Source organism: Apiospora aurea, assembly GCF_038362705.1.
Source record: "Apiospora aurea strain CBS 24483 chromosome Unknown utg000004l_segment0_segment0, whole genome shotgun sequence".
NCBI lineage: Eukaryota > Fungi > Ascomycota > Sordariomycetes > Amphisphaeriales > Apiosporaceae > Apiospora > Apiospora aurea.
This window is the reverse complement of record NW_027117391.1, coordinates 4,251,626-4,276,443: the sequence shown is the minus strand read 5'-3', so window position 1 is coordinate 4,276,443 and position 24,818 is coordinate 4,251,626. Positions and strand designations below refer to the sequence as shown.

Here is a 24,818-nt window from a genome sequence, read left to right as displayed (position 1 = left end):
AGTTTGAGTATTTATCGCATCGCATCTAGAATGTAATGATACCCCCTAGAAAACCAAGCCCGCGGCTTGGTAGGAAACTGCCGCCCAATAACCTCAAGCGAACTCCCCATTCTGGCCGTCATCGAATCCTAAGTCTGCTGCCGAGGGCTTCCCACGTTGGTGCGTATGGACTTTGGAGCTTTGTGCACTGGGTGGGGGAGGAAGGATGCCCGGGGCCCGTGTCGACGACGCCGACGAGGGAGGCGGGGGCAGTGAGAATGACGCGAGGGGCGCGCTGCCCTCGGACGACGAAGTGCTGGTTTCGCCGGCGTCGGGCCTCCGGCGGCCGAAGCGGCCGGGCAGGTTGACGGTGATGGTCTCGCCCTCCTTGAGGCTGTAGTCGCGCTTCTCCTCCTCCTTCTTCTCCGAGGCCTTCTTGGGCCCGCCGCCGGTGGCGTTGTTCTGGGGCTGCTCCCAGCCGAGGGACTTGCGGGCCTCCTGCAGGGCGACGCTGAAGTCGAAGGCGTCGCTGCGCTCCTCGAAGCCGATGCCGAGCGAGGCCTTGCGGCCGGCCTCGTCCTGCACGCGCACGGCGAAGAAGCGCGAGCTGTCCGAGACGGGCTCCACGACGACCGCGGTGGTGTAGGGGGCCGCGGCGAACAGCTGGCCGTTGCTGGCGTCCTCGAGCACCACGTCCGTCTTGACCTTTTCGCTTTCCTCCTCCTCGCCGCCCGTGTTGCCGCCGCCGCCGGGCACGGTCTCGGCCGTCTCCAGCACGCGCAGGCGCGCCGTGAAGATCTGGCGCTTGTTGCCGTCGGCGGTCCAGCCGGCGGCGACGTGGCCCTTGCCCGGGACCATGGGCGGGATGTTGTAGACGTGCACCTTGGGGGCGATGAACAGCACGCGCTGGATGGCGTCTGAGGCCAGCGGGCGGCCGGTGATGGGGTCAATGCCTTCCATTTTATGCGAGGGGGAGCTTTCTTTCTTTTAGTAATTTGAAATGAAGACTAGTAAGTAGTTGGGATGCGTCTGTAAAAAGTGAGATATGGCCTTTTGGGAGGGTTTCAGTTTCGTATAGACAGTCTAAGTAAGGTAGTTGAAGGAAATAGCAATGTTGATTCACGCCGCATAGGGGTCCAATTGAACCCCTCTACGGAGTACGGCAGGTAGCTTAAACCACCACAAGTACAGAAGGCACGGGACTCTCTCATTGGTCTTAAAAACCCCCCGGGTTCCTTCCAGCATAGCGCATACGTTGCCATTCCATTCCATGTACTGAGAAGACCTCACATGGTGCCGATTCCCTTTAAAGCTGAAGAGTATAGAGATTCAGGCATGTCCTTATATTCAATACAGTGGTCTACTGCTGCCTTGGGTCCTTAGCAGGGTAAGTGGCATGATTGCTTCCAGCCGATAGATCGAGCACATGTACAGTGTACAAGCAACCTACAGTTGAACCCACCTGGTCGTAGTGGGCCGGCCTTTCCAGACCGGGCCGATGAGGAGTAACGAGAGAGAGAGAGAGAGAGACAGACAGAAAGAGCTCCTCCCTCGGTGATGCGGGCAGAAAATGAAGGTGTGGTATCATCACTTCATTCTCACGTTAAGCAAATGTCACATAATAGCCCATCTATTCTAGGTCGACATATTGACTACATGTAGGGCAGTACAGGTATGTAGTTATTGAGGCCATTGGCAGGCGGTGATCCGATGTACCTAGAACAGCTAAGATGTTGGTTGGTTTGTGCGCTAAAAAATACCATTGATTCATTAATTGATTAATAAAAAGAATCTAGCCGCTTCTACGGTAAGTTAAGGCAAAGAGAGAGCTCCTTCCTCGGCGCTCGGTGATGATGTCGTCTTTTTTGACGTCCGAGCTTTCTTCCATCGGGAGCTTTTGGATTATTAAGGCGGTTTCGTAGATCCAACGATATCTAGATTTCCCCCATCACCACTTGTCATTGGTACAGGGTTTCCATTCTGCATACTTAGATTTCGAACTTGGTCGGTAATTGCAATTGTACTATTAATTTTCTTTTGTTTCTTCAACCCTGCGGTAATCCTTCCTTCTCCCTCGAGGCCATTTTGCCCCTCCAAACCCATATCCGTAAGCCAGCCCGCCGCATCACCATGCTGTGTCGCCAACAGCTGTCGCGGCAGCTCGCGGTAAGAGCGTCGCGAAGGCCAGCGCAACGTCTCCATGCCACCGCATTCTGCCGGTCATATTCGCTAGGCGCCAGCGCATTCTGCCCGCGCACCGAACAGCTGGTCGCGTGCCCACGACCGACCTCCGCTTCACATCCCGGCTTCGGACCGACAGCTCGCTTTTCCACCTCGGCCGCACGACGGAAAGAAAAAGATAACGACTTCTTCAACCAAAAGCTCGAGCCTTTGTCCGAAGAGGAGAAAAAGGCCAACTTGGAGAAGAAAGTCGAAGACGTCAACGAGGCCGAGCCCAGTGAAGCCAAGAGTACCACCTCTGACTCACCCGCTGCGGGCGAGGCGGCAGACGGCAAGGGCAGCAGCGCAGCCGGTGGTGGTGCTTCTTCTGGCTCTAGTGGCGATGGACCCGGAGACGGAGGTCGTAAGGGACGAAAAGGCGCAGATAAGGCGCTGCAGAAGCCCGCAGTGCCCGACGTGTACCCACAGGTCATGGCCATTCCCATAGCGAAGCGACCTTTATTCCCTGGGTTCTATAAAGCCATAACGATCAAGGATCCGAACGTCTCCGCTGCCATCATGGAAATGATGAAGCGTGGTCAGCCTTACGTCGGGGCTTTCTTATTCAAAGACGAAAACGCCGACGATGACATCATCCGCAACGCCGACGATGTATATGATACCGGTGTATTTGCGCAAATCACGAGCGCCTTTCCTGTTCACGGCGAAACCAACAGCCTCACGGCCATCCTGTACCCTCATCGCCGCATCAAGCTTTCCACGCTGATCCCGCCCGGAGCACCCGAGTCCAAGAAAACCGATGGCGAGCCCGAGATTCCTGAGCCTATCCCCAGTAAGACCGATGAGGAAGCGCAGCGGGAAAAGAAGGGAGATGTAGTTGCCAGTTTCGAAGAAGGCGCGGTTGCTCCGAAGAGCACCGAGGCTCAGACTGAAAAGTATGAGCCGACTTCCTTCTTACGGAAGTACCCGGTCAGCCTCGTTAATGTCGAGAACCTGACGGAACAGCCCTTCGATCCTAAGAGCCAGGTCATCCGGGCTATCACAAATGAGATCGTCAATGTCTTCAAGGAGGTGGCCACTATGAACAGTCTTTTCCGCGACCAAATATCGACCTTCTCAATGAGTCAGTCGACTGGCAATGTTGTAGCAGAGCCTGGCAAGCTAGCAGACTTTGCTGCTGCTGTCTCCGCTGGCGAGCCTGGTGAGCTTCAGGAAGTCCTGGCAAGCCTCGATGTGGAAGAGCGAATGCAGAAGGCTCTTGTCGTCTTGAAAAAGGAGTTGATGAATGCTCAGTTGCAGTCAAAGATCACTAAGGATGTGGAGCAGAAAATCACCAAGAGACAACGAGAGTATTGGCTGATGGAACAGATGAAGGGCATCCGACGTGAGCTCGGAATCGAGTCCGATGGGAAGGACAAACTGGTGGAGAAGTTCAAGGAGAAGGCTGACAAATTGGCAATGCCCGAGGCTGTTCGCAAGGTTTTCGACGATGAGATCAACAAGCTGGCTCACTTGGAACCCGCCGCTTCAGAGTTCAACGTCACCCGGAACTACCTCGACTGGCTTACGCAAATACCTTGGGGACAGCGGAGCGCGGAGAACTTCGGCATCAAGAACGCAATGACAGTTTTGGATGAAGATCACTACGGTCTCAAAGACGTCAAGGATCGCATTTTGGAGTTCATTGCTGTTGGAAAACTCCGTGGCACTGTCGAGGGCAAAATCCTCTGCTTCGTGGGTCCTCCGGGTGTTGGCAAGACGAGCATCGGCAAGTCTATCGCCAGGGCGCTCAACCGTCAATACTACAGATTCAGTGTTGGTGGTCTCACGGATGTGGCCGAGATCAAAGGACACCGACGCACCTACGTCGGTGCTCTGCCAGGTCGAGTCATACAGGCATTGAAGAAGTGCCAGACCGAGAACCCATTGATTCTTATTGATGAAATCGATAAGATTGGGCGGGGATATCAGGGAGACCCCTCCTCTGCTTTACTTGAACTTCTTGACCCCGAGCAAAACAGCTCGTTCTTGGATCACTACATGGACGTACCTGTAGACTTATCGAAGGTCCTGTTCGTTTGCACAGCCAACATGACGGACACCATTCCGAGACCCCTTCTCGACCGTATGGAAGTTATTAGACTTTCTGGATACGTGTCAGACGAGAAGAAGGCCATCGCAGACCGTTACCTCGCCCCGGCCGCCAAGGAGCTGGCAGGATTAAAGGGTACCGATGTGACGCTATCCGACGAGGCTATTGATGAGCTGATCAAATCATATGCCCGTGAATCGGGTGTCCGCAATCTTAAGAAACAGATCGAGAAGATCTATCGAAAGTCGGCGCTGAAGATTGTTCAGGATCTCGGCGAGGAAGCGCTGCCGGAGGAGGAGGCCCTAACGGAAGAGGGCAAGGCCGCTATGGAAGAGGCAGAGAAGGAGAAGGAGAAAGACAAGAATCCTGTCACATCCGAGGCATCCGAACAGGAAACAACGGAAAAGCCCCGGGTTGCTCTCAAGGTTCCCGATACTGTCCACGTTACTATCGACAAGGAGAACCTGAAGGACTACATCGGACCCCCGGTCTTCACCTCGGACAGGCTATACGATGTCACGCCGCCCGGTGTCACCATGGGTCTTGCGTGGACCCAGATGGGTGGCTCTGCCATGTACATCGAGTCTATCTTGCAGTCTGCCCTGAGGCCAAGCAGCCGCCCGGGCCTTGAGATCACCGGTAACCTGAAATCAGTCATGAAAGAGTCGTCGACCATTGCGTACTCCTTTGCCAAATCAATGATGGTTCAAGAATTCCCCGACAACCACTTCTTCGACAAGGCTAAGATCCATCTGCACGTCCCCGAAGGGGCAGTGCAGAAGGATGGCCCGTCTGCAGGCGTTACGATGACGACTTCGCTGCTTTCATTGGCACTGGATAAAGCCATCAGCCCCACAGTGGCAATGACTGGCGAGTTGACCCTGACAGGAAAGGTCCTCCGCATTGGTGGCTTGAGGGAGAAGACGGTGGCTGCGCGCAGAGCAGGATGCAAGATGATCATCTTCCCCGAGGACAACATGTCTGACTGGCTGGAATTACCTGAGGTGGGTGTGCCCTAGTAACCACTGAAAATGTACGTGCCATGCTAACCATGATTTACACAGAATATCAAGGAGGGTATTGAGGGCCGTCCGGCCAGTTGGTACAAGGACGTCTTCGAGCTCGTTTTCCCGGACGTCGACAGAGAGCTTGCCAACAAGTGCAAGATCTGCGAGTGGAAGAAGGAACATGGTTTCCCGTCGGAGAGTGAGAAGAAGGATGAATAAGCGTATAGATGGTGTATTATAAAGAGGGCAGCATCACATTTACCGGGCGTTTCGGCGCATGGGGGGTTACACGAGTCGACGACATGGTTCGAGGCGACCCAACAACTCCTCTACTCTTTTACCGAACAGCGATACACTGTATTAAAAAAAGGACAATCCTCCATGTTAAGCATGGGAGGCTTCCAATTGCAGGATACTGTATAAATATCATGTCAACGTTCAATGCCATATCGGTACCATTTATCCCGGAACCGAGTCCCCCAGGTTACGGCAGCGCCAAGTTCCGGGCTTACGCTACTGATTGTACATGTTTTGCTCGAATGTTTGGTGCATATTGTCAAGCTAGGTGCGACGGAGAATGCGGCAGGTGTATCAACATAAGCCGTCGTAAGCCTCGTAGGACGAGCATCTAGTCAGCCAGCTCCCGGGCCTATCTATCAACTACAAGAAAAAACGTAACCGCGGTCACGAGGGGGTATTGGAAAGCAAAGTGTGCGTGCCCAACGGCGGAAGGTTTGCGGACTAGTGACTTGTACAACTCATCAAGTTCATGAGGCCAATAAGTGCCCAACTCGTCTGCTACCCCCTAACCCGCCTACCCGCAACCCTCCGACACAGGAATGATCAGAAAGCAGGACGAGGAAGAGGAAGCGCATCGGCTGGGGTCTGGTTGGCTGGTTGGCCTCTGAGGGCCCCGCGCGCCGGTTGGAAATGATTGAAAAAGATCTGAAGGTACGCTTGCGTAGTTGTGCGTCCCGGGAGTCAGCAATACATATACTATTGCGTTGATTGCGTCGCATTGAATTTGGATATATATGATAGTACCTACTGCTATCCATATAGGGGGGAAGCAAGCTGGGTGGGGGCAGCAGCGGGAACGAGTGCCAATCGTTAGGTAAAGGTACCCCCGGATGGAACCCAGAGAGCCATGACCAGTAGTAGGCACCATACGCTCTCGATCTCGATATACCACTATTTCGTACATGATCTGCCGCTACTCCAGCCACGAATGGGTCTTGCAATCGCGCAGGAGGGGCAACTCCACGCTATTAGTATATTACGGCGACTGCGGCATATTGAAAGAGAGGAGACGGGGCGAAGACGCACGCGCGCACGTACGCACGCATATAGCAGAGCTTCATGGCTGCTGGGAGTACGCGCTTACATCGAAGATCGTTCACGTGAGCGTGGGAGAGAAGACGAGAATGACGGCTAAAGAAGACGAAGACGGAGAAGAGGAAAGAGAAGGACCCCAGCCGCCGTTTCTAACACCGACATGACATCGATACATCCAGTCGGCTGCTGGGGGTTTGCGTAAGTACCGGTACGGCCTGTACAGACAGGAGAGAGTAAGTAGACATGCAGGTAGGCGCAGGAAGAAATGACATGGGAGCCATTCGTTGCTAGCCAATATTTGACAACCAGCCTCGCTTTTCCATGCCGCGCTGAGCATGCACCGACGAGGAATATATGTATCGCTGCCCAAGTCTGTGCCCTCTTTGGTTGGAGAGTGGTTAGATCGGGTAATAGGGCTGATAAAGTTCGGATGGGGGGGTGGACTATTGGACGCGACCAGCACGGGTCGAGATCAGATCAGGTAGCCGCGTGATCGGAAGCTTCTGCTGTGGTTGGGTTAGGTTCCAATCGTCTGTAACGGCCGGGGCTATAGAAAGTCCAGTCGGTTTGTCATATACTGTCGCAGAACTACGTAACCTAGCAACAGCCTAGGTTGCCTAGGTGGTATTGGGGTTGGAGATGAGCAAAGCGGCTCAAGTCAACGGACGCCGCACCCGTTTGTTCCGGCTCAGCGCCGGGCAGGCATCCTGACGCCATGTGTCGTGTGTGTGTGTGTGTGTGTGTGTGTGCTTGTATCAAGTCGGTCTTTTAGCTTTTGCTGCGTCGCATGCCTCTTTTGGTCTGACCTGGAGACTTTCATGTATCTGGCATGTCCCAGTTGTAACGTTTCGGGACAATCTTGAGGGACAAGGTGACATGCTGAACGGGGCCTAAAGAAGGGGCCGCTCACTAAAGCGCCGTGCTAGTCCGCCGTGCGCTGGACCACTGGTTCGTTCCTCGCTTAATGTGCGTCTATAGCTTGGAGCAGTGCCCCATCACACGTCATCCTGTCTCTAAAAAGTCCCCCCCAACCTCTTTCGGTACGGGATGGAAAAAATCGTACAAAGCGATCTGGTGGTCTGTGTTGGCGTTCCTCTGTGTGAGGGCGGCCCAAAGGTGCAGCGGATGACGATAGACCGCGACCGCCGGCCATGCCAGCGCAGCGTGTGCGAGAAAGTCGATCGTAGGTAATCGCAAAAGGTTCTATCTGCCCTGGCCGACCTTCACCGACAGGACCGATTCCTCAAGCAGGTCAGTACGAATCCGAAAAAGTGTCAGTTTGTTAGTTCCAAGCTAGACTAGCCGAGATCCATAACCCGCTACAGCAGAGATGCGGTCAACGAGTCTGCAGGTGAAGGAGCATGGGCAGCGCAGGTCGCAAGAATGACTGGTTCCCCAGAAACGACACTGGCCGGACCGTAACGCCCTCGAGCGGTTTTCGTTGCCCTCCAGCGCGATCAAGTGAGACATTGCAAGAGAATGGTCCCCGCTCGAGCGGCAGATTCTCCGACAGATCCTAGTCGTCCAGTCTCTCGTAAGATGACGGTGCATCGTCGTGCTACCCGTTGCTTGTCTGAGCCAGAATTTGCAGGATTTGGCGAGAGAAACGACATGAAGCCAGGTAGGCGAGGCAACAGGCAGTTGATGCGCCGCGGGCTCGCCGACCGGGTGAGCGAGCGACGGCTTCTCACGTCTTCAATATTGCACTTTTGATGGCTGCAGATGGCATGGCATGGCACTAAACCCGTAGCCTAACCTAAAGGTCTCCAGTGGATACGTGTATAGACTTCGGCACATTACTGAAAACAGTAACCACGGTTCTTCCCGTCGCATTCTGACGGCTGTGCGACTCTGCAGACGTCTAGAAAAGGAGCAGAGGAAAGGCACAGGGTGGCAGCCCCGGCGGCTGCAAGGAGCCAACGCCGAACTGCGACTTGGGAAGAGAAGGGTTGGCTAGCTGGGTTGCAAACAAGGTGGTTATGTCCAGTCCGGCCAAATGAGGCGGGAGGGAGAGCGATCCAACATCCAAGACGGGATGTGACTGGAGAGAAAACGATGCACCGAAGCCCAAAGCCGCAGATGGTTGGCATGGCACGCCTCTTCCTTTGCACGGGTTTCTTGCCAACCAGCATTTTGCCCGCACCTACATTGGAATACACTATATACCTGGCGAAAATGAGAACGGCCCCCTCGTCAGTTGTACAACACATCAGCAGAATCCGGTCAATCACAGAGTTGAATTGACACAAACGGGTGAAGAAACAAGCCCCCCACCAGGTAAGTAAGCCCTCGACCCTGACGTAGTTGCAGCGAGGGTTCCGGTCGAGTCATCACTCAGTATCGATACGATAATCCATCTCACTACCTAGGTATGTACCTACCTGTCTGTGGTAGCCGACTGCCAGGTGCTCTCTGAACATGCAGGCCACGCAGTATAGCCATACTGCACAATGCATGCACCTCCTGCTCGAGAGAAGCACTATGTAGAAAAGCATGTTGAAATGGTGGTTGTATGTAAAGAACAAAGTCGGCCAATCCCTGTCGACCACGAACCGTGAACCCCTCGCCGAGCCAGAAGGGTGCTAGCACCAGTCTACTAGTACCACTGCGAGTCTGCGGCCACCACAAGCACTGACAGAAGAAACAACCCCGGCCTAAGCTAAGCCGATGGGCTGCCCGTCACCCTAACTGTAAGCGGCCTAGACGGGTGCCTGTGCCTGCCTATGCCTGCGCTTAGTGGGATGCTGCTGCTGACTGCCTTCACCGCAAGCATCTTGTCGCGCACGAGGTAGGTAGAGGGGAGAAACTGGAGATGCTACAGTAGGTACTGCCGCCATGTACTGCTACCGCACGTCTCCGCTGCCCGCATCTGCAGCATAGACTTCTGTGCTGCTACTACTGTTGCTGCTGCTGCTTCATCTCCTCCTGCATGTTTTCAGGGTGTGCGATGGAGATGGTCGACCTTTGCGGCCCTAACCGACCTCGACCTTTTTTTTTTTTTTGCTAGAGCTACGCCCAAGCACCATCAGAACGAGAGACATTCATCCATCCCATCACGGCGCCGCGCCCAAATGCCAACACAACACCAACCCCATCCTCGGACCCTCGACTGGACGGGCTGTGACTCTTCACCAATAACATCGTGGGCGCCTCACTCGACCCCAATTGACTCCCACGCCGCACCCGTCGACTGACCACCTCGTCATTGCCGTTGCATGTGTGGTGGTGGTGCTCGTGTTCCATGCTTTGGCTGCCATACGCTCGCTTGCGCTTCTTTCATGACGACCCAACTTTCCAACCAACATAACTTCTAGCTTCGATTGCCTATCGAGATCGGTTGCTTGCATAGACCTGCGTTCGACAAACATACCCCGACGTTGTCCTGCTGGCTTCTGCTGGCTTCTGCTTCCGCCCCAAGGATATCCTCTTTTCCGCCAAATCACCTTGCTCCTCCTCGGGGGCCCTTCATCTGATACAACCCGCTGCGAGACGCGTCTCGTATGGCCGAAAGCCTCACTCGCCTGGTCGAGATTACGTCAAGTCCAACCACCCCGACAACGTGGAGCAACCCAGCCCACCAACCTGTCAAAGCTTTTCTAGCCCGTCTGCTGTATCCGAATAGTCGGTCCCACCCTTTCCTCTTGCGGAGCAGCAACTTCCTGGAGCAAGACACCTATGACCCCTCGTCGACCACCTCAGCTTTCACCGAGTCTCCGCCAACATGGCAACACAGGCAGACCTGCCGTCGCACGAGTCCCCGCCGGCCGATAGCAAGAGGTTTTCGGGCATCTTCAAGAAGCTGATGTCGTGGAAGCACAGTACGCCTCCTTCGCCTGAACTCGCGGCTCAAGAGGCTGACGAGAAGGACGAGAAAGTGAGCAGACCGGCCTCGCCTACCAAGGACCTTATGCGCCGCGTTTCACGGAGGGTCGTCCCAGGCTTACCGCGCGCAAAGACTTTCAAGAGACAACAATCCGAAGGACGAGACAAGCTCGAACCAAACGCGCCCACCCAAGCCGAGCGGAGGGCAGTGTCCGTCGATCGAAGAGCGAACCATCCCCGCAGCCCGTCCCATGCAAGCCAGCAGCACCAGTTGCCTCGGGCGAGTGCGCCGGATTTCCTTGATGATACGTATTCTGTAACCACAGCTGGGCAGACATTGTCGGTGCCGCACAGCCCCGTCGGGGAAAAACACTTTCTGGACGGGGGCGTAAGCGCCGTGGATATCGATCATCCTGAGGATAGGGAGCTTCTCCGCCCTGGAACGCCGCTCGGGATCCATTCTAGGGATCCCTCCAGGGATCCCTCCACAGCGGGTGCGCGATCTACCACGACTTCATTATACGAAGCCCAAATCCATGAGGAATTGGAATCAAAATGGATCTTGAACCTTTCAATGCATTTCCGGGACAAGTCGAAACGAGAAAAGTTCTTTGTCACCTTTCGCCAAAACGACTTTTTGTGGCGTCGTGTCACAATTTCATTGGACTATAGGAATGCACCTGATGATTCCCTAGAGAAGGACCTCTTAGACACCAAATTCCAGCGGGAGAAAAGCGCAAAGATATACGAAGCAATTCGAGAAAGTCTCCATGACATTCAATTCTATGAGACTGTCACCAATCTTAAACTCCAGACGACTGAGGGTAGGCTGCATGTACATGTAGTGGAGGATGTAAATGTAGGTTGTCTCCTTGCCTCGGATGCTCTCGCCTGCTTAAAAGGAATCATGACTTATCGGTTTGATAACAGGAAATCATCCACTACCCTACTGTTCGCATGATACAACACTTGCGGTGTAAACGGATCCGAGAACGCAACCTTGATTTTGACTCGCACATGTCGGGGTTTGTTTACAAGATTCGAGTTGGTGAGAAGACTCTAATCAAGAAGGAGATCCCTGGCCCAGATACGGTTGACGAGTTTCTCTATGAAGTGAATGCTCTCAACGCGTTAGCATTCTCTTCGAGTGTCATCAAGTTCTACGGTGTAGTCGTTGACGATAATGATGAGAGTGTCAAGGGGCTTCTCATTGATTACGCTTCACAAGGCGCCCTTATTGATCTGATCTACGATTCACAAGAGGACGGTCTAGTCCTGTCTTGGGCAATGCGAGAACGATGGGCCCGGCAAATTGTCCAAGGCCTCGCCGATATCCATGAAGCTGGATTTGTACAGGGGGATTTTACCCTCTCGAACATTGTAATCGACGATGATCGGAATGCCAAAATCATAGACATCAACAGGCGTGGCTGCCCAGTCGGCTGGGAGCCGCCGGAAGCAACCCCGCTCATCGACAGCAACCAACGGATCTCAATGTATATCGGAGTGAAGTCGGATCTCTATCAACTCGGGATGGTGCTGTGGGCGCTTGCGACGCTAGAAGACGAACCCGAAGCCCACCGAAGACCGCTCCGCCTGGATCCCGAAATTGAAGTCCCGCACTGGTACCGAAACATGGTGGAAAACTGCTTGAGCGAGAACCCCCGGATTCGTCTGCAAGCCAGCACACTTGTGACCATGTTTCCGGAAACACAACAGTGCGACGACTTCAACAGTCCTCAGATTCGCGTCGAGGATGGATTTTCCGTACAAGAATATCTGGTGGATAGCTACGACCAACGTGGCCGGCCGCAGATTAGGACTGTAACTCCTCGGAACGACTGGTCCTATTTCGGTGCTGGCAGCCAATCGCATGCCGAGTCGCCCGGTCTCTCCGACGACTCATACTACTATCCACCTCGTGGTCGATCTCCTCCCAGCCCGCTCCCCAGCAATTCCGGATGCGACTTGCCATACAAGGCACGAAAGCCGGTGTGGTATGGGAATGATGACGTCCCATCAACAAGAAGCTCATCTTCCCACGATCCACACGCACCCACACCCAGAGACGTACACGCTGCGGAGGGTTTGGCCGTTGCGGACAGACTAGAGGAGGACCTCCGAGCGGTGAGCGGGGGCGATGGGGGTCTTGATGACGAAGTGACCCCTGACGGAAGCAAGGGAATATCTCGTATGCCAGCGCAAGGGATTTCTGCTCCGCCGGAGATCGTTGTGGACGATACCGAGGATCCCCCAACACCCCGCATCGCAGATGCATCTTCGGGCGTGGATGAACCGACGCCCGCCCAGGATATGGAAGGCCAAACCTCTGGGCCCAAAGCGACCAGCGCCCGTGAGCCTGCCGAAACTCACGAGCCCGCGGCAACAAAGGAAATGGCACAATCAAAGGTATCCGAGGCCACAGAACATGAGTCAAATTCAGCTCAGAGAACCTCTACTTGCGTCCAAAGGGACATTCAAGAGTTAGGCGGATTTCCCAGGCAAGCGGATAAAGGACCTGGCGAAGACAGAGTTTCATTCGAAAGGGTGACGCCAACCGATCTAGATCACGAGACACGCGAAGACACCGAGACACAGTCAGACTCTAGTCCTAGTTATACCTACGACAGGGCTGAACGGAAGGAAGGCCGGCTGGGAGGGTCTACTCTTCCACAAAATAGAACACAGCCTAACATGCCGAGTGAATTGACCGGTATTGGTTCAGGCCACATCGTCCAGGATGGCGAATTTCGACAGAAGATCTGTTCAGACGAGGATCTCGGTCTTTCAAGCCACACGGCAACACAGAACGTAACATCAAAGGCGTAAAGGGGCGCATTAACATACAGCATCTAGGGAGGCTATATTTTCTCTATTGTTTGTTTTTTATTTCCCTATCGGAAATTTGGCCTCGGGCGGTTTTTGAACGGCGCACCACTTGCTTCAGCAGCATCGCTTCTTCGAATTCCGGAATGATACCGATACAATGAAGCAAATAGGAGGATTTACCACATGGCATGCGCGGCATGCAAACGGAGTTTTACGACCGGAATGAACGAACCATCTTAGCTGCCGAAACCCTTTTTTTCTGTTTCTTCTTGGATGACTGACTACCTTACCTTTTATCAGTGCAACATCGAGCGGAGGCGAGCAAGCTGGTTGGCTTTCCAGTATCGAACGAATGCCTGAAACGAGAGACGATAGTAGTCTGCTATGTCCATACTACACCCTGTACTATTTACGAATTTAATGAGATAATCCACATCCCTATGTATTCTACCATTGCCCGAAAACTGCTTAGTGGTCTGATTCTGCGTATGCATTATGCAACTGGGGGATATCTCTCAGTTCATTATGTTCGCTAACACCTCGGGACTGCGAGTGGCAACATGCATTTCATGCTGTAGCCTGTGGGCAGATTTGTTGGCCAGCTTTGCAGCCCAAGCAGACACTTTTCAGTGTAGAGTTGTTGGCTGCAGTCGCCATTGGTTTCGGATGGCTGTCCTATCAGGCAGATATTCGGCTAAGACGCCCGGGGCATTGCCGCCCGTACTATTCAAGGTCGGCCCCTCGGCCCCTCGACACCTCTAGTACCTGTCAATACAGGAATCACTCACAGGATACTCCGTATATTTCGTGATATTGTGCTCTCAGCCCTCGGTAGCCTCGAGTCCGTTTGTGGCCATACTCTTTCCGCGAACAACAACCTGCTATTGTTTAGCTCATGGCTTCGCTCATCATTTAAGGGGCAGGAGAAGTCAGAGGATTAAGGTTGGCCGACTGTTGTCCTATCGAGAATTCGGCTAACAGCACTACAACGGAGCAGCTGGGTCTCTTTGCTAGCGACGAGAAAATGTTAGTCTCGGCCAGCGCTGGAGCAGTCAAGAGAGGCTAAGGGGGTTGATTAGTTATCTACTACACGAAATTCATCTCTGCTCTCCTCATTGATGCCATGCGCTCTGACATGGCTTTCATTGCAGGCGTATATCAGACGTCAAAATAGCCCACGTTCATGGCGATGACCAAACTCAGGGGTAGCTCTTACGGTTGACTGATCACACTCCTCGACGCCACCATGCTCGAGTGGCATGTGCCTGTTCAATTCGTACTTGGATGACAGCCACTGCGACAGCCCCTGCAAATACTTGGCTGTCATTCTCGGCCTAGACTCAGCCTCAATGAGATGGCACAGGCCTCTCAGAAAGCCATGCTGACGATTTCAGGGTTTGAGATGCTCATTAGAGTTGCTGAACGTTGTTCACGATCGATTCATCTGAAGATGGATGGGCTGATGGGTTCGTCGTTTGACAGCGGGACGGGTGGCGTTCCCGCCCTTTGGCCACCCCCTGGCCAGCCAGCCAAGCACTGCCGATCAAGACGCTAGAAAGGCTTCCAGAACAAAAAGCAGCTAACCTAGGTTTGGAGGGGCTGCAGGGGTAGTTTTATTTCCGCCCGGCTACTCGCCAATCGCCCGCGCGCTTTCTCCAGAGGTGCCATGGGGACAAAGATCGGCTTTCTCGGATGCTGGTTTTTTGCCGGAGTGTACCTAAGGTATGTATATAGCTGCGACGTTACGTTCTGTTGAGCTTCGTTGGAGTGGCCTCTTGCGCTCGCAGCAACCTGTAGGGCCGCATCAGAACAAAGTGTATTGGCCTCAACGGCCACAGGACAAGCTACGGCCTATAATTAGCGACTGATCTTAGATCAGATGCGGCAATCTAGGAACCCGCAATCGCAATATTGTCGAGTAGTACGAGCTGTCGAACGATGCTCGCGAGAAGGAGTAGGAAAGCAAAGTTTGGGGGTTCAAGAAGTTGGGGGAAGTCCCCGCCCGCCGCCCGCCGCCCGCCGCCCGTCAGCCTTGAAACCTGTTTCAGCTGGTAGGTGCGTCCCTGTCAGGAAGGTGAAGACGTCTGGTACTTCCAACTTCCAACTTCCACCTTTCAACCGCCGCTCGGAACTGGCTTGACGCCTGCTTTGGACAGCCAGCCCCTCGATCCTGATGAGCTCGGAAGCGAAGCGTGGCATGGGATGGGGATTCATGTCAGATATTCCTCGTCCATTCGGATTCGGGATGCGGGGACCAATTAATTGAGCGGCGCAATTGGGAAAAGATTGATTAGAGGTACCTAGGTACTCGGTACAGTCCGATAAGATGGATCTGGGCGTGCCTTGTTTGGGGCTCGAATGGGAAAAATGCCAGCCACCCCCAAACGGGAAGGACCCTAGTTCTGCGAGCCAATCAGCGTCAGTTGAAACTTCCCAACAAAAAAAACCCTCTTGCAAGTCGCCCCCCAACAACCACCACGCCACGCCGCCCGTACCTCATCTGGGTACCTACCTACAATACTAGCCGAGGAGGGAGGCAAAGGCAAAGAAAAACAGAGAGAAAAAAACGGCCGCCACGGAAAAAGACGTACATGGTGCATGGGTTTTGAAACCGGCAGGAATGAAGGTGTCAGCAGAAGCGCAAAACAGCACAATGCTTTCCCCACGTTTACAGTATTTGCCTCCTCCTTCAGTCTCCGTACTGTCTGAGTCTGAGTCTGAGTCTGAGTAGGTACCTGCTGCACTTACTGCCCGCCCGTCGTCTTTGCCTTTGCGACTCCATGTTCCCTGACCAGACGGTTGGAAGCTCTCATCAGAGGAACTTCTGCCACTATGGTCATGCTGTCTCTATGCATTGATGCAATCGTTGGCTGCTGATTATCGGTGGTGTGCATCGACGTAGGAGATAAGGCCAGGCAAGTACGGGGCGGGCGTAATCCGTCCGCTACTGCTACTGCCCCGGACAGAAGGCAGTTTGTCGGCAGGGATAAAGGTTCCCTCCCCTCCCAATGCTTGCCCTGGCTTGCCCGGCTTGCCGTAGTAGTAGGTCGTCATTTCCTTGGGGAGAACGTAGGCCACAGTAGGCCACAGTAGGCCCTGATCCCAGACTGCTGCTGCCCAGGACTAGCAGTAAGACCCAGATCCAGAACCCATTTCGCTGCAGGCCGGAGCCACTCTTCTGCCCATCCACTCCCCGCCATCTCGCCTTGGCTGCTTCGTACCTTTCCCACCAATTCCCCCAAAGCTTGAGTTGCTGAGCTGAGCCGATCCCGAGTCCGAGGCGGCCACGTCAAATATAATCCCCCAATCCCACCGCACGCTTCTGCTTCCTGTTCTCTCTCTTGCAGCTTTGTTTCCCCATCCCATCGCATTCTCTACCGCCGTCACCATGGCGGAGTCCAACGTTGCTCAGGTCTTCCCTGACGGCACCACCGACTACAAGCCTCTGCGCAAGGCTGGCTATGACCTGAAGAAGCCGCACATCACCGAGACCCCCATTACCTGGGGCAACTGGTACAAGCATGTCAACTGGCTCAACACCTACTTCATCCTCGGCGTCCCCGCCATGGGCCTCATCGGTGCCTACTTCACTCCCCTCTACACGGCCACGGCTCTGTTTGCCGTCTTCTACTACTTCAACACCGGTCTCGGCATCACAGCTGGTATGTCTTGCACATCTTCGCATAAAAAGAAACGAATCCCTCATCTAACATGAGTCAACAGGATACCACCGACTTTGGTCTCACACTTCTTACAAGGCAACCCTCCCCCTCAAGATCTACCTGGCTGCTATGGGCGCCGGCGCCGTTGAGGGTTCCATCAGATGGTGGTCCCGAGGCCACCGCTCTCACCACCGATACACCGACACGGAGAAGGATCCCTACTCCGTCCGCAAGGGTCTCCTCTACTCCCACATTGGCTGGATGGTCATGAAGCAGAACCCCAAGCGCATTGGCCGTACCGACATTACTGACCTCAACGATGATCCCGTCGTTGTCTGGCAACACACTCACTACATCAAGTCGGTCCTGGCCATGGGTCTGCTCTTCCCGACGCTTGTCTGCGGCCTCGGCTGGGGTGACTACCTCGGCGGCTTCATCTACGCCGGTATCCTTCGCATCTTCTTCGTCCAGCAGGCCACCTTCTGCGTCAACTCTCTTGCCCATTGGCTCGGTGACCAGCCCTTCGACGACCGCAACTCGCCCCGTGATCACGTCATCACTGCTCTTGTCACCCTGGGCGAGGGCTACCACAACTTCCACCACGAGTTCCCTTCGGACTACCGCAACGCCATTCAGTGGTGGCAATACGACCCTACCAAGTGGATGATCTGGACCTGGAAGCAGCTTGGACTCGCCCACGATCTGAAGCAGTTCCGCTCCAACGAAATCGAGAAGGGTCGTGTCCAGCAGCTCCAGAAGAAGCTCGACCAGAAGCGCGCCGGACTTGACTGGGGCATTCCTCTTGAGCAGCTTCCCGTTGTTGACTGGGACGACTTTGTTGCCCAGTCCAAGAGCGGCAAGGGACTTGTTGCTATCGCTGGTGTTATTCATGATGTCACTGATTTCATCAAGGATCACCCTGGTGGCAAGGCTCTTATCTCGTCGGCCATTGGCAAGGACGCTACGGCCATGTTCAACGGTGGTGTTTACCTCCACTCCAACGCTGCCCACAACCTGCTCTCTACCATGAGAGTTGGTGTCCTGCGCGGTGGCTGCGAGGTGGAAATCTGGAAGCGCGCTCAGTCGGAGAACAAGGATGTTGCCGTTGTCAATGATTCAACCGGCCAGAGAATCTGGCGCGCCGGTGACCAAGTCACTCGCATTGCCCAACCGGTTGCCGCAGCTGACGCGGCATAGCTGGGACATTAGACATTTGTCGACGATTATTAGGACAAGGTCCATAGCATTATTAGAGGCGTTTTAGATGGCGTATGCAGGAAAACTCATGGCTGGCACATCATGACTTGGTTTTGGCTGATTTCCAATAAAAGAGTACTGTTTTACTCTGGTCAAATTGACACGCAATAGCGATAAATATCAACAAGCGATTCATTCTTTCACGCCTCTTCTTGCTCTTCGTGCCTACCTAAGTTGCCAGATGCCTATACTTCAGCAGAGCGTGTGGCACCCCTCTACGTGGCCAGTGGATGTGCAGTCGCTCCGCTTCGGGGCGAACCCCTTCGAACCAAGCGGCTTGGCTGGCAATGGAATGGTGCCTGGTTTGGACACCCGCCGCTACCGAACGGTTTTTCCCAACAACATGGGTCAACTACGTAGCAGCTCTGCTGTCACGCCCGATTCGGTCTTTCACATGCTAGCTCAACGAAATGTCCAACGACATTGCATCTGAATGTGTGCGGTGGGTGCAGTTGATAAGAAAGGCTCAACATGCCGTATTTACAATAGTAAGTACATGTGTATGGAAAACACAAGACCAGGATGTCAAGCATGCGTCAGCCAGTTACGTAGCAAGCAACACAAGTGGGCAGCTCCATCTTGTTCATCAACTAAGGCAAACTCGGAATAACCAATAGGTGGTGAGGTGTCTGCTCATCACGTCGACCACTTCTTCCATCTCTCCAATTTGCAGGTGCCTCATCCGTGTCCTACTTGGCCACAAAGCATGTTTGTCAGTCTTCTGAATTGGTTTCATTTCGGGGTCTACATATCTATCTTGCGGCGAAGAAAGGTGAGAAGCTTCAACGCATGCTTTGCCGTAGCTGGCTGCGGCTGGTATCAAATAGGAGGGGAAGAGCGAAAAAGCGAAACTCGAAATAGTAGATGCGCTGCCATGTGAGAAGTGTGACGGCCCCTCAAACGCCTGGGGTGTATAATGGCTTCTTCCCACCCAAGGCTTAACCCCCTATAATGTCCGTCTCTCAGGCAAGGTCATCCCCGCCCGAACGTCATAAGCAAGACCGTTCTTTTGCTGTAAGGGCCCGCCAAAGGGGCCAAACTCTGGATAAGAGTCCAGATGAGCTCAAATAGGATAGTCCATTGAACGCCTGAGATGCTCTGCCCAAGATATCGCAGAAGTAGTGAAAACCATGTATCGTAAACCGTAAAGACGAGCAGATGTGGAAAGAGCCCGATGGCCGAATCACTTGAACAAGCTCCGCAGGTCCATGAGCTTTTGTCTGGCGGCCTCGGCCTTGTCCATGGCTTTGCCGCGATCCATACTGAGGCTGGCCAACTGCTTCTTCTTTTCTTGAAGTTCGAGCATTTTCTCCTCGATGCTATTGGCCATGATATAGCGAACCGTTCGAACAGGACGCTTCTGTCCAAGTCGATGTACTCGGTCGACTGCCTGCGCCTCGGCTGCTGGGTTGTACTGGGGTTCCATGACATAGACATTGCTGCCTGCAGTCAAGTTGAGACCCAAGCCTCCTGCCATGATGGAAACCAGTATGACGTGCACTGAATTGTCGTCTCTGAAGGAGTCCATGGCAGCGGTACGCGCATTTCGCGACATTTTCCCGTCGAGACGGGTATATTTGATGCCATTCTTGTCCAATGCTAACTGGATCAGATCAAGATGGGACGTCCAGCCGGAGAACACCACCGACTTGAAGGGTGCCTCGTCCGGTGTGGCCTCGCTCTGGGCCTTGGTCCTGAGTAGATCCTCTACAAGCGCACGCGTCTTGGTATGCGGGCCAGAGTAGCTCTCTAGGGAGCTCGATTTCTTACCTGTCTTATGATGGGTATCATGCTCCACATCTGCCTTGTCCTTCCGAAGTTCCGTGAGAGACAGTCGAATATGAGAGGAGCACATAGGGCATCGACCGGTACCATGATTGCCCGTCTCACCATCCCACGTTGGTTTGCAGGATGGGCATATCAAGTGAAAGCATGCTGTCAGGTAGCCGAGAATGTTGTCCTCCTTGTCCGACTCTACATCAGTGCTGCCCTCTCGTGTGCCTAGCTTCTTGTCACATATGAAGCACTTGTCAACGTTGGTCTCTTGCATCAGCTCGAGGACCTCATAAGCTCGAGTCTCACCAATAGCCGGTCTGTCGTCATCGTCACTGTCAAGATCAATAGCCGAATCCTCCGTCATACCCTGGACGAGTGCAAGGTCTTCTTCGGAGAGAAGATCGCGCCCATGCGCTGAGATGAGACGAAGTCTCAAAATGGATTGCAGGATGTGGATATAGGATTTGCCGCCGACCATCTTATCTCTGCCAGAGGAAAGAACCGCAACCTTGTCCTGCGCGTTTCGCTCAAAGGATTTGTACAGCTTCTCCTCGGACGGAGAGAAGTGGAGCTTCACGAGCTGGTCCTTGCGAGGAGGCAGGTCAATCTTATCTTTGAGGCGCCTGAGCGTGATGCTGTCCACGAGGACCCGAAGCTTGGGTACGACTTCGGGATCACAGACCTTGAATGGTGCCACAAGGTACTGAGTAAACTTACTCTTGTCATCGAATGGCTGGAGTCGTATGAATGCAAGTAGAGCTGCCAAGTCATCAAGCTTGTTTTGTACAGGCGTTCCCGTGACTGCCCAGCGACGATTTGCCTGTAGGCGGCAAATCGCTTTGAATTGTAGAGTTGACTGCTCACGTATCATGTGCGCTTCGTCCAGAACTACCCGGAACCATCCAATCTCCTCAAGTGGATGGGGTCCAGGCCGTCTTTTGTGACGAGCATTGACCTCGGTCGACACAGAACCATACGTTGTGATGACAAGGTCATACTGGGCGAGCTTCTTAGGATCTCGTATACGACTTGATCCATGGTAAATGTAATATGAGAACGTCCCGGGCTTGATGTGTGTCTTGATCTGCTCCTCCCAGTTTGTGATGGTGGTCAGAGGACACACGAGCAATGTGGCTCGAGAATTGCGGGAGATGCGGGTCAACGCAAGAGGCTCAGGCGTGGGTACGTTGAACCGCGACTGACCCTGGTTCTTCTTGTGCACAGGTGGTTGGGGCTGCACCGGCGCTGATTTGGACCATTCTTCAGCTGCATCGTGGGTGCTCGTCACCAATGAAAGGATACTAAGCGTCTTTCCCAGGCCCATCATATCTGCAAGGATGCCGCCGAACGTCTCGGGGGGGTGGTTGATGGTGTATTTGTCCGGTGATGACGTTATAATAGCTCTGCTGGCCACTAACATTCGTTTTAAGCTGCCAAAACGAATTCGGTGTTTTGCCGATGCTCAAGAGCTTGCGCGGCTGTTCTTTAGTCATCATGAAATGGAGACCTTGCTTCTGATGTTTTAGAAGTTCGGTCACGATTCTGGAGTCTGGCTCCATCTGGGGAGGTCTTCGCTTCGCGTAAGCGAATCGAAAACTCCCATCACCTCATTACGAATCTCCTCAACGGTTCGCACCGTTTGAGGTACTGGCGCCGCCAGAGCACCCTCCCGATCTCGGATAATAGGCTGAGGCCGGATGCCTTGAAGGCTTTGCGGGTTTTCGTACTTTACCCCGCTATCCAGGCGTGTTGGGTTGCGCAACCAGAGTTGTTTCTGGGACAAATGTCTGCCGACGGCTTTGGCAGATCGCCGAGGGCCATATAGCACCAAGTCGAGGTTGTAGGCCTTAGAAATCGGGTCGCCAACTCGCTCGCCCTCCATCTTCCGCGTGGGAATCCGGCTGTCAGTTCTGAGCTGTAGTCGAGCGGAATCTAACAAGGGCGAGAGGCCCAACGCTGTCTGAGGGTCCAACGTCCCTACAATATTGCGGGTGTAGTCCTTGGCATTGATAACGTTAGTAACATCACCAAGTTTGCGGTTTAAAACAATCTTGACAGTGGGCCACCAGCCGTGTTGGAGAGACTTGTGCTCAGGCTTGGGGCTGGGGACGCTGTGACAGTTAATCTTGGCGCCTTGTATCATGCCATAGCAAATCTCCTGTCTTTGTGCGTCCTCAATCGCCTTGGCCTCGTTTGCGTCGTCATCACCTGCGAACTCAGTTAGCACCGACCATAGAGAACACCAAGGAGTTATATTAGCTTACCACCTTCAGTCAGATCAACTGTATCGGCGCGCGACATCGATGGGCTGTTGGCGGCTTCCTCTTTCTTGTCCTTAACATATTGACCCATCATTCCAGCACCTCCATTGCCAAAAGTACTGGGAACCTTCTCGTCTGCGCTGTCGTCGAGATCGATAGTCTCCACCCTACGGCGCTTCGGATGCGGTGCTGCGCTTCGGTCTTGGACATGGTTCATGCGCTCAATCATGCTGCCAAATCCATTCACAGGTGAAGGGGTATGGCTAATGTCGAAGCCCCCATTGTAGGCGAAGGAAGGCGGCGTGCTCGCATTTGAAGCATAGCCGTCGTTCGGGCTTGAGAACTGAAATTCGAGTGGTGTCGGACCGCTGGATCGGCCTGGGAGGTTTGCAGGCGTGGATCGGCCACTGACGTTATTCGTGCGCGAAGTCGTCGTGAGTGCCGCGCGGGGGTTCAGAAGCATGTTAGGATCAAAGGAGGGTGCGCCATGGTTGCTTGACAGTGCCGATGGGATCGGCAGGCCGTTTTGGGTAGAAGTGTCTTTGTGAAGTGAAATGTAAGTATCACCGTAGAGCGAGGGTTTATGTGTGTAAATGTCGTCGTAGAAAGAGGGCTTGTGTAGAGCACTCTCTGTCTGAAGCTCTTGGGGCGCAAGGACTTCCTCGCTCCGAGCTCTTTTGCAACCAGGCGGGGGCATGGTGTGCGCGGGAGGGGGAGGGTCGGACTGACTGTTACCAGTGATGTAACCGTTGGGTGCCATGTTATCAGATCCGAAGCGCTCAGAAGGGTTCGGCAATCAATGACGCAGATAGTATCTGCAGACTCGCCGACAGGATATGTGATCCTAGTCCGAGGTCTTCATCGCGCGTGCGTGAAAATCCGGGTCAGTAGGTGTACGGTCCGGTACGCAAACGCAGGTAGGTGTAAGTATGTAATTGTTTGGACTGTGTACTGGGAGCCTGGTGAGTCGAAGTGGGTGCAAGCAAGAACGTTCCTCTTTGTGCCCGAAGAATGAGAGCCGCAGGTAAGAATAGAGATGGGATTTCGAGGACCGCGGGGCAGCCACAACCGGGTCGGATCAAAGGCTTGGTCGGTGCAGAGGTAAGAAAGACGGCGATGGAAGGAGAGAAGACGGACGAGAGTGAAGGAGTGAAGTGCAGAGAATAGAAATGTTGGGCCTCGCACAGCGGGGGCAGAGGGCGCGGCGGTGTTGGCGACGGCCAGACGGGAGAATGCAGGTTTGTCACAAGGGCTGGTGTTCAGGTATGGGGATGGGGATATTTGGATTTCAAGCTTGATGCCTTCGACAACCTAGCTTCCCACTTCAGATGATCATCTGCACCATGTTCAGATCAATCAAATAATGGATGTGATTGATGGCGCATCCGGGTACGTACCCAACCCAGTCTGCAGTTCCAACAGTTCCAGTGCGATGCAGTGCTGAAGTGCCTTGGACTAGCGCTGAACCCCACTGATCGGAGAGCGCTGATGATAGGCTGCCCGTTCTGATTAGGCGAACGGCTTCCACTTCCATCGACCCGCTCCCTGCTGATGGGATGGTGATGGGGGGGGTTTGGGTGTGGTGGAATGTATCCAGGTAAGTATTGATGGCGATGGATTGTTGTGTTTGTGTATGGATGTACCAATGTATCAATGTATGTATGGTAGATAGGAAGCAAGCAACAGCCATGTGAGGGATTTGCTCAAATGAACATTTAAGCACTTGCGTCGCCGTGGATTCATTGAATGAAAGTAGGGCGTGCAATGGTGAATCTAAGGTTAGGTGCAGTCAAAGTTGTGACGGTTGGTTACACATTACGAATATGAAACCATTTCCTGCTGTAGTGTTGGTACCTAACCACGATACTAAGTAAACGACAGCTCCCAAGGAGTGGGTGCGCTGGGTGGCTGCCTAGGTGAGCTTTGCCCAACAGCAGAGTTGCGATATGTGCGGCTGACTATTCTTGTCCCTTGCCTGTCCTATCGGCACTCTTTTCGATGCTTGCTCGGATGCAGAATCTATTTGTCGCATGACCTAGGACGACCTGCAAACTCCACATATTACAGATAGGCTATCGCCAAAATCGTTAGCCCGTGTGACCACGTGCCCCTCTACTGACTGGGCCATTACACAGGCCGGGACCCATTCCAATACATCATGTAAAATGTTACATCTTTTCTGGGGGTGGGTGGCAGGCAGCAAGGAGGAAGAGAGAGAGAGCGTCGGGTTGCGGGTTGTCACGCTGGCTATGTCCAGACAGGCAATTGATAGGTACAGGCCGGCATCGGTAAGATTATTGCTCAAGTATGCATATGTTAAGTACTTACTTAATACATGGCGTTGGCTACATAGAGGTGCGTAAAGTAAACTCCGGCTGCTTACTTGATATTGAGCCAAATACTCCGCAAAGCAAGGTCCATGACATGAGCTATACGGGGATCATTATACCAAATACCCTCAGCATAGGTGTGCAATTTTGTTTTTCTAGCCTTCTTCTCCCTGGTGGACTCGTTCTTCACGCTTCGATTGTGACTGGGACCGAAAGAAGCAAGAAACTCTTGAAACTTGCAGCGGCGGATGCCCAAGCTGCTTCCGGCCCGCCATATGTCCCCTTGC

The 24,818-nt window shown here is 53.7% G+C and overlaps 6 protein-coding genes across 6 annotated transcripts; 3 read left to right on the top strand and 3 right to left on the bottom strand.

Annotated features, from left to right (window-relative positions):
* Positions 1 to 93: 93 nt before the first annotated feature.
* Positions 94 to 939, bottom strand: PG986_006095 (uncharacterized protein; the record flags this gene model as incomplete). Its single annotated transcript, XM_066842317.1, has 1 exon — positions 94 to 939. The coding sequence occupies one exon, from the start codon at positions 937 to 939 to the stop codon at positions 94 to 96; it is 846 nt and encodes a 281-aa protein (XP_066702179.1).
* Positions 940 to 2,109: 1,170 nt separating this feature from the next.
* On the top strand, positions 2,110 to 5,478 carry PG986_006094 (Lon protease-like protein; the record flags this gene model as incomplete). Its single annotated transcript, XM_066842316.1, has 2 exons — positions 2,110 to 5,256; positions 5,317 to 5,478. The coding sequence occupies 2 exons, from the start codon at positions 2,110 to 2,112 to the stop codon at positions 5,476 to 5,478; spliced, it is 3,309 nt and encodes a 1,102-aa protein (XP_066702178.1).
* Positions 5,479 to 10,315: 4,837 nt separating this feature from the next.
* Positions 10,316 to 13,245, top strand: PG986_006093 (Receptor-interacting serine/threonine-protein kinase 1; the record flags this gene model as incomplete). The annotated part of the gene is made up of 2 exons (XM_066842315.1): positions 10,316 to 11,275; positions 11,347 to 13,245. 2 exons carry the CDS (start codon positions 10,316 to 10,318, stop codon positions 13,243 to 13,245), a joined length of 2,859 nt encoding a protein of 952 aa, XP_066702177.1.
* Positions 13,246 to 16,633: 3,388 nt separating this feature from the next.
* On the top strand, positions 16,634 to 18,104 carry PG986_006092 (Acyl-CoA desaturase; the record flags this gene model as incomplete). Its single annotated transcript, XM_066842314.1, has 2 exons — positions 16,634 to 16,907; positions 16,969 to 18,104. 2 exons carry the CDS (start codon positions 16,634 to 16,636, stop codon positions 18,102 to 18,104), a joined length of 1,410 nt encoding a protein of 469 aa, XP_066702176.1.
* Positions 18,105 to 19,347: 1,243 nt separating this feature from the next.
* On the bottom strand, positions 19,348 to 21,360 carry PG986_006091 (SNF2 family domain-containing protein; the record flags this gene model as incomplete). Its single annotated transcript, XM_066842313.1, has 1 exon — positions 19,348 to 21,360. The coding sequence occupies one exon, from the start codon at positions 21,358 to 21,360 to the stop codon at positions 19,348 to 19,350; it is 2,013 nt and encodes a 670-aa protein (XP_066702175.1).
* Positions 21,361 to 21,474: 114 nt separating this feature from the next.
* PG986_006090 (SNF2 family domain-containing protein) lies at positions 21,475 to 22,961 on the bottom strand (the record flags this gene model as incomplete). The annotated part of the gene is made up of 2 exons (XM_066842312.1): positions 21,475 to 22,148; positions 22,205 to 22,961. 2 exons carry the CDS (start codon positions 22,959 to 22,961, stop codon positions 21,475 to 21,477), a joined length of 1,431 nt encoding a protein of 476 aa, XP_066702174.1.
* Positions 22,962 to 24,818: the final 1,857 nt, after the last annotated feature.